General features: G+C 47.7%; 1 protein-coding gene across 1 annotated transcript in view; it reads right to left on the reverse strand.

Annotated features, from left to right (window-relative positions):
• Positions 1-12,572, reverse strand: part of LOC119386296 (arylsulfatase B-like) — a 171,572-nt gene that overhangs the window by 6,602 nt on the left and 152,398 nt on the right. Inside the window, exon 9 of the mRNA XM_049414296.1 lies at positions 5,793-6,096. Coding sequence (XP_049270253.1) covers positions 5,793-6,096 — 304 coding nt within the window. The remainder of the gene's footprint in view (positions 1-5,792; positions 6,097-12,572) is intronic.

Raw genomic sequence — 12,572 nt, forward strand, 5'->3', positions numbered from 1 at the left:
TTGTTACAAGCCGCCACGGTCGCTGCAGGCTACCATATGATAAGCCAAGTGAAGCCGGCTAATCGGAGACTAAAGTGGGAATCTATTTTAGCAGTCCGGGCTAGGCACAACTAAAATACTGGATACTTCTGCACGCTCATGAACTCACAGCAGCTTGAATATGGAGCAGTGGCGATACTATTCCTTTTCAAGGAAATTGAATTTCCTGAAAAAGGAGAGCGTTTGATCTGGCTATAAAACGTTTACTGGTTCCCGCCCACATTTGCGTCGCGGATTACTTAAGTTTCAGGCCAGACAGGAGAAAATGAAATCACGACAGATTGTTGCAATGTTATAGAGCCCCTGCTGAGCGATAGCCTACTCTGCAATGCTAGAGCGCAAGACAGACAAGCGTGGAATAGGCAGCCCGCACCGCAGGTAGCCTACAGTGCGTCCTGACAAACGGAGGACAGTCGTCACAGCAGAATCGTAGGACAAATTTTATTACAAAATTATGTTATTGCTGCGTTCAAGTAAAACTTTGCCTGACTTGTTAGTTTCCCAGTCTGCAGCCGACGGTAACCACTGTCGAAAGTGGAGGGGGGGGGGGGGGCATTTCTCAGTGGAGGGGCTAGCGCCCCCCTTGCCCCATCGGTAGATACGCCTGTGCGTGCTCCTCGAAAATGCCTAGCGACGCCGTCGGTAAGAAGCTGGTACAGACGCGGCGCCGTTCTTCTTCGCCGGCGTTCCTGGATATGTGCTGCTACTGTGTTTGTGCACCGCTGCTCAATGAAAAAAATCACAGCATATCCACGGAGTGAATGATGATGAGTGGGCGAAGCTGCGGAGGTTCATCGGTAAACCGTGAATCTTCCGTGAATTCTGCCCAGTACATCATCACCGACGTGAGATCGGGCGCGTTTATACTAAAGGTTCGATGAGTTATGACGACTTGCAGCGCACTTTAATTTTACATGTACGCTGTGAATTTTCATTGTTTAGAAAACCATTGCTTAGAAAACATCTGGCGTCTTTCGTTAAGCAGCTGGCGTCTTTCGTTTTGCTTTAGAAAACATCTGGCGTTCTTTCGTTTTGCTTTTACAAAACATCTGGCGTCTTTTGTTGGTTTATTTCATCAATCAACGGCGTTTTGAACAAAATTTTTATTTTTAATCACGCACAGGAGAAATCTCACCAGGCACTACCTTGGAGGTAAAGAATGGCTGCTAATGGGAATGAGAGACAGAAGAAGTCGGCTTTTAGCTAACGCTGCGAATTTTTATTGTTCAACAACGCACAGGAAAAATCTCCCACCGGCCCACCTTGCAGGTCCAAGCGTAAGACTGGTTTACATACTACGCTACGAGGGACGAACGGGTGCCGCTATAAGGAGCTTCGCCACTAAAAAATCACAGCATACCACGGAGGAATGATGAGGAGTGGGCGAAGCTGCGGAGGTTCATCGGTAAACCGTGAATCTTCCGTGAATTATGCCCAGTACATCATCACCGACGTGAGACGGGCGCTTTATACTAAAGGTTCGATGATTATGACGATTGCAGCGCACTTTAATTTTACATTACGCTGTGAATTTCATGTTTAGAAAACCATTGCTAGAAACATCTGGCGTCTTTCGTAAGCAGCTGGCGTCTTTTCGTTTGTGCTTTAGAAACATTGGCGTTCTTTCGTTTTGCTTTTACAAAACATCTGGCGTCGTTCGTTGGTTTATTCATCAATCAACGGCGTTTTGACAAAATTTTTATTGTTTAATCACGCACAGGAGAAATTCACCGGCACTACCTTGGAGGTAAACAATGGCTGCTAAGGGAATGAGAGACAGAAGAAGCGGCTTTAGCTAACGCTGTGCGAATTTTTTATTGTTCAACAACGCACAGGAAAAATCTCCCACCGGCACCACCTTGCAGGTCAAAGCGTAAGACTGGTTACATACTACGCTACGAGGGACGAACGGGTGCCGCTATAAGGAGCTTCGCCCCTAAAAATTATTGAGTGGCCGTGGTCTGTGTGTACTTAGCTAGATTATGCGATTTGTGCATCAGCACTGCCAACGTGGGTGAGGCCAACACGACGGAGTGCCAGCGAATAATGAGATAATCAAAAAGGTGAGATAAGGCGGCTTTATACTAAAAGGTCGGTGTGACTCATGGCGACTTGCCGCCTACCTTAAAAGTTTACGCGTACGCTATGAATATTTATTGTTCAAGCACGCAAAACATAATTTTTCTACCGGCACTATATGGCAGGTCAAGATGCGGTGCCTATAGGGAACCAGCGCTGGGGTGCTATGCAGGATGGCCCGAGTTTGGCGAAACTCGGGATCTTTCCGAGCTCTGGCGGCACCCCCTTTTGAACGAGCCAACAGTACGAGAAGGTGAAATTCATCCCTCAGCGCGCGCTCCGTTCCATTGGTTACGACGGAACGCGGCGTCACGTCATGGGCGGTCGAGAAGGTTGGGTGGTGTCTTCAAACTAGAGGCACCTTCTTTCATTTGTTTGCCGTTCCACTGAGTGCAGAAGTGCACCCATGCAAGAGAAGTGACAGAAAGTTCTACTAACTATATTTTTATGTATTCGCGGGCCGTTTGAATCTATTTTCAAGCGTTTAGTGACTGCACTAAGTATCCTTTAGAATAATCAGCACCGTGGCCTCCGAGATTATTTCCGACCGAGCGCCTTACAACACCGCGGCTAGAGCTAATCGCCGAGGCCACGTGTTAATAACCATGGTCGGCCTCTACATTCTAGCGCGTTGCTGAGCCGGCGCGCGCCCTCTTCGTCCTCTTATTAATCGTCTGCTCGCTCCCCGAGCAGGTGCGGCCGGCCGATTAGCTAATTGGCTGGGCGGTATACCTAGCTAAGTCAGGACATGCTACGACGAAGTTGATTAAGCCAAATCATACTAAGGCTGAGCTAATTAAGCCGATGATCAGTTGGCAAAAAGATAGCGCGACAATCACGCTGACGTCGCTACACTGTCAAAATGTTGGCTGTGTGGCGGCGCTGACGAGTTTGCACGCGGCGTTCCTTTGAAAACCGCCGCAAATGCCGCACATGCGCATGTGACGCCATGCTCGTTCTTGTAGTCGTTTTTATCAACGCTGCTATCGCGCGCTCCGCACTGTCTTCCTGTCATGACCGCCGTATTGCGAGCTCGGAGCAAACTCGTGTGCCCGAGAAGCTCGGGCCATCCTGCATAGCACCCCTGCCCGGCAGACGCCAACAAGGCGTTCTGGTCGTTCGCCTAGGCCGGCGCGGCGAGGCCGTAGGAGTAAAGTCCGATAAAATGCTAAAAGATCGACCTATCGGGGAAAGTCCGGTACCGACGTGATCCTTGGCGGCTTATGCGTCGATTCGCAACAAAAATCTTGAGGCACAGCACACGAAAAACCACAAAAATCATTTGCGAAAGCGGCAGCCGAAAGAAACCCCGACTGCTCCGCTCGACGCCACCTGGCGTTCCGCGCCGCTACAAATTATTGTTTTTCTCAGCTTCCAACGGACCGATTAGAAAAGTTCTTGTGGCATAATGCTGTTTATTGGGCGCACAACAACTTCCAGTGTCTAACTAAAATTCATTATGTCACCTGGTGAGGGACCCTTTAAGTGGGGACTTAGGAAAAAGAACAGCTGTTGTTTTGGAGCAGTTCATGAGTGAATAATTATTAAGAGTCCAGGTGTATATCTTTTGTAATGTTCAGTTAGCTACATTCACGAGATCAATATGTTTGTTCCTGAAAAGAATAGGCTTGTGTCATCTGCAGAGATGATGTATTGGGCTGAAAGGTCAACATGTACAATATCGTTTATAAATGCGATAAACAAAACCGGCCCCAATATGCTTCCTTGGGGAACAACCACATTTAACAGTTTGGACACAAGAGATTGTCCGGCTTATAGATACACACTGGTGTCTGTTTGTTAAATAGCTCTGAATTAGATTGTAGGCTACACCACAAATTCCATAACACTGCAGTTTACCTAATAACGTATCGTGGTTAATCTTGTCGAAGGACAAGATTAACCATGATACGTATAAGTTCTCCGTCTCCCCGCCCCCCTGGAAGAACTTGGGTGTCATGGGTTCACCCAGCAAAAACATCCTGGTGCCGCCCCTGGACGGCCGGAGGAAAACCTGCCGGTGCACATTCTCGAAGGTCATGGTCTAGATCATTTACTAACAGTGTAGCCGACTCACGAAAAATAGTCACCGTAGAATAAGGATGAGCTGTAATTCCAAATCTTGACAAGCCGTTGTCCCTAAAGCGAAAGGTACACAATCATTGCATACTGCCAGTTCTTACATATGGTGCTGAAACTTGGCGGACGACAAATAAACTCGAGAAGAAGTTGAAAACCACGCAGCGTACAAGGAAACGGAGAGTGACAGGCTTAAGAAATCGGACACAGCAGAATGTATCACAGAAAAAAACATGAGTATTATAGTTGACCGTAAGCAAGTCACGTAATGCGCAGTACAGACAACCGGTGGTTAGTAAAGTCACGGAATGGATATAATGTGATGGGAAACTCTGCTGAGAACGACAGCAAGTTAGGTAAGGTGACGAAATCAAGAAGTTTGCAGCAATAAAATTGAATCAACTTGCGCAGGATATGGTAAATCATTGCGAGAGTCCTTCGTCCTGCAGTGAATAGGCTGATAACGATGAAACTGTCTGGGAATCCGTGAGGACGATGAGACGAGCGCTAACTTCAAACTGAAATGTATTCTCAGATCCACGCCTATTACAAACCAGCACAGATCAAAACAGCACATCGGCACCAAGAACGTACATCGAATCCACAATGAATAGTATGACAAATCTTGACTGCTCTACACCAAAATGATACAAGCAAAAAATATATAACGGAGCCAAGATAAGCTAAAAATTGAACGCGAGCGATTCAAGACACGTGCTCAAACTAGAAACTTTTATCGCGCGGGAAAGCGTAGGTCCAGGTTAGTTGTAAGGAACGCTAACTCACAAGGGGAGGCTCAAGGAAGGCTGGATGACACAATCGAGATCGTTTCTTTGAATCAAAAACGCTTCCACGATCTCTGGACACCTATTACGGTTTCGGTAACCACGGTTGTGTCAGTTAAAAGCGGCTGGCAGCCGCACTGCCAGACATGCATCGCGGATGCGAGTATGGTGAACCTTTGAGAGAGCTGAAATGCTCTCTGAGCTAATGTTCATCATTTCCTCTGCGGTTTTAATTGCTCACGCAATCGCCGCAGCGTTCGCTATTCTGCTGTTCGCTGTTAGTATACCGACTGATACTTAGATTTTCGATGTAGCTGGAGGTACTCTACAGCGATTGCATGGTGCCCGGCTCTCGCGGTCGTAAAAATGAGCAAACAATGCATGTGGTAACCTTTCGTTATGGAACACCTTTTGCGCCCATGGAACTAGGGGTGTAGGAATAAATTTTTTTCGGGGAAGCGGGACGTTCTCCCATACTCTATGTACGTTCGTGCCAGGCCCGTAGCCAGGGGGGGGGGGAGCCTAGGGGCCCGGGCCCCCCCGAAATTTTGGTGAAGTAGGTGTTTTTACCAAAAAGAAATAACGAAAATAGGTGTTTTTCTCAAATCGTCAAGGTTTTCAGCAAGTGCCCCCCCCCCCCCCCGAAAAAATTCCTGGCTACAGGCCTGGTTTGTGCATGTGTTTGTATGTGTGCATGTATTATACACATGAAAAATCCTGAAATTTCGGGGGTCGATGGTTTTGGACACCCGGCTGGTTACGCCACTGCAAGGAACACAGAAAACTATCCGCGCCCCTGGTAAGACTCACGTGGCTCCGTTCCTGGGCCAGGTTTCTCAGCTCGCAGGGATCGTCGAAGATGTCGAAGAGGTACGGAGAGGGAACCGCCTCGAAGTTGCTCCGATGGTCCGAGCCGCAGGAGACGCTCGTTAATCGCCTCCATTCCAAGTTGGCAGCTTTGGCAGTACTCGGAGCGTGGAACTCAGCTAGCACCTTTGCCACTTTAGACTCGGCAGCCAGTTTGCTGACGTCGACGTCAGAGGGTGTGTCGCCGACTGGCTCTAGCCTTGTATCTTCCCAGCTCCCATCACTCGGGATGACCACAAGTTTGTACCTGATAAGTGACATATGAGTATCTGTTGAGAGATATTCAAATTGTGTTGACAGTCCTGTATGAGCTAGGGGTGTTGAAATTGCTTAGGCACTCGTCAATAGGAAGTTTTAGAATATGGGCCCCAATGGTTTGGGTGCCCAAAGCGCTTTGCGCGTGCTGGCTTTGGGTCACGCAGGAGGTAAGAGTTTTCTAATAGGGTACTTTACTCCACTTTTAAAAGCAAAGCTGTTTAAGCTAGCCGTAATTTGTGCGGCCCATCAGAAAACTGTCATCTTCATGAACGGGTATTTCCCAAAGAAATTGGGCAAATCCCACTACTCTCCACTGGTTCACTAAGAGAGAGAGAGAGAGAGCTATAGAAAAAAAGAGAAAATTGAGAGAAATAATGAGAATAAAGACATAAAAAGATACAAACACAGAGAAAGATATAGAATGAGAGAGAAAAAGAAACACTGAGAGAGAGAGAAAGAAAGGTATTGCAAATTGGGCTAGTTGGTGAGGATTCATTGTGGTCGTAGCGCGACAAAGGTGGAGCAGAGAACCACACAGGGCAGGCGCTAAACTTAACTGGTTTTTAATTCACAGATGACACTTGCTTGGAAACTAACGTACAAAACAACCACGGCAATCACCCAGCCTGATAACACAAGAAACTATTATACATTCTACTAACTGATTAGAGGAGAACACACACCATCAGGGTGATGTGTCACTTTGCAATTGCAATCACTTTTGAAGCACCCCGTGCATGCCTATCCCTTTTCTAACAACTGTATTTCATTTTCTAATAGTGCCACTGAAGACTGGCTGATACATGAAATTCCGCGTTTCTTTATCTGGTACGCTTCCACCACCTCCCGTGCCCTCAGGTTTTTGTGAAGAAAGATCACTGACGCTTCACCAAAGACCGGTGCGTAGTCGCAGCTCTTGCAGTGCATTGCCAAATGGGAATATAAGATTACGTGAGCATCACAGCTCACTGAAAGGCGCACCTTAATTATTACTGAGCGCACATCGCTCCGTTTTGCAACTGACCTGGTTCTATAAACGTTGGCCCAAGCCGAATGTGCCATAAGGAGAGGCCCTGACGTCATAGTTTGCTAAAATTAACTAGAGAGGACTCTGGCGCTGCGGTCGTTCAGCCACCATGCGAATGATGGGTAGCACACGGATTTGCCTAGTCTTCGTGCTTGCGGGCTTCGAACGCACTTGTGGCTTTGTTGATTGTTGCGTTTGGTTTTCTTTCGGCTAAAATAATGGATCGTTGTGAACTTTGTGACCAGATTTGAATTAGTGAGCCTAAAAGGGTTAAAGTAGTGAATTGGAACTGCTGACTTTTGCTAAACTTCGTTTTGCGACAAAGCGGATGCAGGCGACGAGGAGCGAAACGGAGCCGAAAGAACGAAGTTTAGAAAAATCCTGGGAATGACCTGCGTCGTTGAGCTCAGCAGTGTCACGTACTGTAACTAATGCACGGAGTTAGTGTTCAATTTGAACGCTATTGCAGTGTAGATTGCATGACACAGTAGACAGCTGATGCTTGCGGACGATTGTAAGCACCCCTCCATGAGATGCCCGGCAAACCATTGACAAATGCAGCTTTGCAAGCGTGAGGTTCAAGATGACCTGTTGTAGCAGATGTTCACATGTTTCACCGCACTTGCAGAGTGGACATTCGGGGGTGGTCATCCTGTCGTTGCATGGCAGTCCTGGAAAAACAAGTAACGACATCACCAGATTGATAAGCATAACCAATGATTATGAAAATTTGCAAAAGTAAAGATATGAACATAGTGAAAACGTAAACAGCAGTTTGTTATACATATATGTAAACGTACCTTATAATGCATGGTGTATCACTCGGACTAGCTTCTTTACAAGGCGTGTCATGTAACAGGTGCCTTGCCCATTGCACACAGCTGCTTCCTTGTCAGGCCAGGGGTGCTATGCAGGATGGCCCGAGCTTCTCGGCCACACGAGTTTGCTCCGAGCTCGCATTACGGCGGTCATGACAGGAAGACAGTGCGGAGCACGCGATAGCAACGTTGATAAAAACGGCTACAAGAACGAGCATGGCGTCACGTACGCATATGCGGCGGCTTCCAAAGCAATACCACGCGTCAGCACCGCCACTCAGTCAACATTTTGACAGTGTAGCGACGTCAGCGTGATTGTCGCGCTATCTTTTTGGCAACTGATCATCGCGCCTCTCATGGGCGTTTTCGTGGGCGTTTGTCCTCTTTCGGATAATTCTTTCGTTCCACCTACAGCATGGAAATTTCCACTCTCGAAGGCAACAAGGGCGCACACGCAGCACTCTGGTGCAGCTCGTTTCGCTTCTCTGGAATATTACACACAAATAAATGGACAAGTTACTGCCATACTTACATTACACGTCTGAAGATTTTTCTGCAGTAATGAATCGGTATAAAAAATACCTCCACAAACAAGTAAGTAATAACATTTCTCGCCGTAAATCCCACCAGGGGCGCTTGCTTCGTGGCTGTGAGTGGTACATCGTGAGTGCGGTGAAGTTGAATGCGAGGCATCGTAGCCACGTGATGATATCACCTTTAGTTCTTCGTGCGTGTGTGCATAGTCTGTGCGATTAAGCTGATAGATTAATCGTGCCGCTCGCTGGCGTAGCGCCGTGAGCACTGCTCCTCCGCAAGAGCAAACGCGCTGGGTGGACCCTATCTTCGCCGTGGGCGTCTGCCAATCAAATCGATTGACGTGCGAACTCGGGCACAAACTCGTTGATTCTGAAAAGGCCCCAGTTCAACTCGGGACTGTCATAATGCCGGTGTGCCTGTCAAGTGTTTCGTGCAGTGGACGCTACTCAGCAGCTTCTTTGCATATAAAATAATTTGGTCAGCTTGCACTACTTGTGCAAGGCTGGGGCCACCAGAGAAGCTTGCGGTCACCTAGCTTCTTCGAGCTTATTACGTGGCTCGTCTACCCAGTATGCTTGGCCTGCTTCAGAGTAATGAACGTCTCAGTTCGGTCTCAATATCCTTAATTAACATGGCAGTGAATACTTATGCTTTAATTCGTGATGTTTTAATTAACACGGCATTATTTCTTCAGATTTCATTATCAAGGTCCTAATTAGCACGAATGTACATAATGCTAATTAGAGTGATCATAATTACCGCGTACTTGGCGAGGCAGTTCCTAATTAGCTTAGTTTGAATTAGCGTGCTCCTAATTAGCGTCGTGTTGATTAGCATGTACCTAATTAGCTCGGTAATAACTAACATGATACTGAATAGTTATGTCTTGATTGTTATTGTTTTAATTACCACGACATTAGTACCTCTGGTTTAATTCGCAAGATACTGAATAGTACAGATGTAATTAGCATAAAACGAATTCGATCTCGGTGAGGAAGGTCTTGATTATCTTGGTTTTAATTACACGCTCCTAATTAGCGTCGTGTTAATTATCGTGGTCTTAATTAGTTTGTTCTTAGCTGTACGCGGTTCATTAGCATGGTCTTAGTAAGACGTGGCTTAATTAGCTCGGCCTTAGCATGATTTGGCTTAATCAGCTTCGTCATAGCATGTCCTGACTTAGCTAGGTATACCGCCCAGCCAATTAGCTAATCAGCCGGCCGCACCTGCTCGGGGAGCGAGCACATGATTAATAAGAGGATGAAGAGGGCGCGCGCCGGCCGAGCAACGCGCTAGACTGTAGAGGCCGACCATGGTGATTATACACGTGGCCTCGGCGATTAGCTCTAGCCGCGGTGTTGTAAGGCGCTCGGTCGGAACTAATCTCGGAGGCCACGGTGCTGATTATTCTAAAGGATACTTAGTGCAGACAATAAACGCTTGAAAATGGATTCAAACGGCCCGCGAACACATAAAAAATATAGGTAGTTGAGCTTTCTGTCACTTTTCTTGCATGGGTGCACTTCTGCACTCAGTGGAACGACAAACAAATGAAAGAAGGTGCCTCTAGTTTGAAGACACCATCCAACCTTCTCGACCGCCCTTGACGTGACGCCGCGTTCCATCGTAACCAATGGAACGGAGCGCGCGCTGAGGGATGAATTTCACCTTCGCGTACTGTTAGCTCGTTCAAAAGGGGATGTCGCCAGAACTCGGAAAGATCCCGAGTTTTGCCAAACTCGGGCCATCCTGCATAGCACCCTGGGAGGCTACGGCAGAAAAAAAAAACAAGAATATTTCTGATTATAGTGACGGTTTCTTTATCACACTAAAGAGAAAGTATACTCATAATTATGTGAAGCTTCTGTTGCACTAAATGTGTAGTAAAAATAACCTGAATAAATGAGACCTCTAAATAACCTTGCTTCTCAAATGCGACTGCGGCAAGTTATAACCCGTATGTTTTTTGCACTGATATACGGGCTAGTTACGAAGATACATGCGAGACGATATTGATGCAGTTGCCTTTTTTTTATTGCAGCGACATGGTTTGCGTTAGCAAAAGATAAACTCAGCAACTCGTGCCTGCGTGAAGCCACGCCGCAAGAAACGCACGTTTTCTCGGAGACAGAGTATGGCACGTTGAAAATTTTAATATTGCAGTGCGTCGCCTCCGCGTGGCACCCACACAAAGTCATTGTAAAAAAAAAAACATAAGCAACGGCTTTTTACTCACCAGTCCATATATTCTCGGGCTTGAAACAAGTGTTCATCCGGTGAGAGCTTCAACGGTCCCTTCATTTCCACGGAGTCCCCTGGGAATGCGCTTCGCGAAAGCATTTTTACGAGTCAAAACAAACAGAACGAAAGCGAGTGTGTCGGCCGGCAGTGGCTCGAAACATTTACAGCGAAACGAAACAGCGCCATACCCATCCGAATGCACCGCGAACCGTTACCTGCCGTTGGTCACGGTATATTTTGCAATGAAGATAATGATGTCGATAGGCTGCTAACAACTACGAGCCAGCTGGAACGAAAACTATTACAAAAGATTGATGACGCAGTACCTAGCAAGGCAAGACCACTTGGTATAAACAGAAATTTGTTTTATTTAGGTGTAGCGTTATACAAAGAAGTAGTCTGGCTATTGAATATTGTCACGTGGTCGTGACGTCGACGAAGGCAGCAGTCAGCACGTCGGAGATGAAACTCTATTTGGCCGAACTTGTGGCCGGGAAACTGAAAGTCAAGCTATAGCAATACACTGATAGCGGCGAGCAGAGCGTCGACCGTTGATCAACTGACAAGCGGTGAAGCGCGTCGGCTTTTATACAGGTGCTATCGAACTTTCCAGCGATATCGCTTCTTGTTGCGCATGTTCTAGAATAAGCTCGAGCGTTCACGTCTTGCGCGCAATCTTAACAAAACGATCTACTACAATCGCGAAGCTTCTCGAACACTGCGGCGTGGACAGCGTCGAGCGTTGATAACCGTCCTTGCTGGTCAAACCCGAATACAAGAAGTGAGCGTCGCAATATTTTGAATTGAAATTTGGCCCTGAGGAGGGCGCCCCTACATGAAAGTGCCAACGGTGCCCCTACATGAAGGCCAACGGCGGCGTCCATGCAACCTTAACGCAGAGGTTAGTAGATCCACTCCCAGTGTTTGAAGCCGAAACGTGCCGCGGTTGCTGGCGGTTGATTTTTGTAGCGTTAGCTTCACTTGCCTAGCCGGACCCGATTTCGCGTGGAGTGTCATGAGCCGTGCTGCGCATGCGCGAGGATCAGTGATGTCACACAGCTCGGTCACCGGCGCTGGCATCTCACGCGCTCTCCGACACCGCTGCGCGCGGCTCGCCGCTGCTGGTCTGCGCCGCATTCGAGAGGAGTGACGTCGTAGACGCAGTGGCGCCTGCGCGCGCGCCGCTATTCGCCTTCGCTGTGCAGTCGCCGTCTGACAATGCGCTGGGGCCGCTTGATAGCGCCTCTGACTGGCGTTTGCAGGTGGGTAACGTCATGGAGAAGGAGAGCGCAAATGCTGCTCGACGGCGCAGCAGAGCCGAGGAGCTTATCTCATCGGATCCCGAAGTAGTTGCCTGGCAATTAGCGGTTCAGCGTACGAAGAATGAACAGAAGAAGGCTAATAATCCTAGAAAATCTGGAAAGCGAGGAATATTCAGCTGAACCTTTGCTAACGCTACGTATATCCTGGCATAGCCGAGCTAAGCCACTGCAAATTTTTTCGCCCTCTGCGGCAGTTTATAGAACTTGAGAGTTTCCGGGCCGGGCCCGTGGATACGCCGCTGAGCGGTTGGGTTGAAATGCACGCCGTGGCGTCGCGTTGTGATTAATTGCGCGAGATATCGCTGCTTAGAACCCGCCGACAAAGATGGTTCGATATTGTTCGGTGCCTCAGTGCTGAGTTTACTGCACGGAAGCGGGAATAAGCTTCCACTACTACCCTGAGAAGGATGTGCTCCGCTAGAAGTGGCTTTCAAGGCTTAAGAACGACAAGCAGCCTTCAAAGTATGCCATGGTCTGCAGCAAACATTTTGCTGATGATGCCTTTATAACAGTGAGAAGA

Source organism: Rhipicephalus sanguineus, chromosome 3, assembly GCF_013339695.2.
Source record: "Rhipicephalus sanguineus isolate Rsan-2018 chromosome 3, BIME_Rsan_1.4, whole genome shotgun sequence".
Taxonomy (NCBI): Eukaryota; Metazoa; Arthropoda; class Arachnida; order Ixodida; family Ixodidae; genus Rhipicephalus; species Rhipicephalus sanguineus.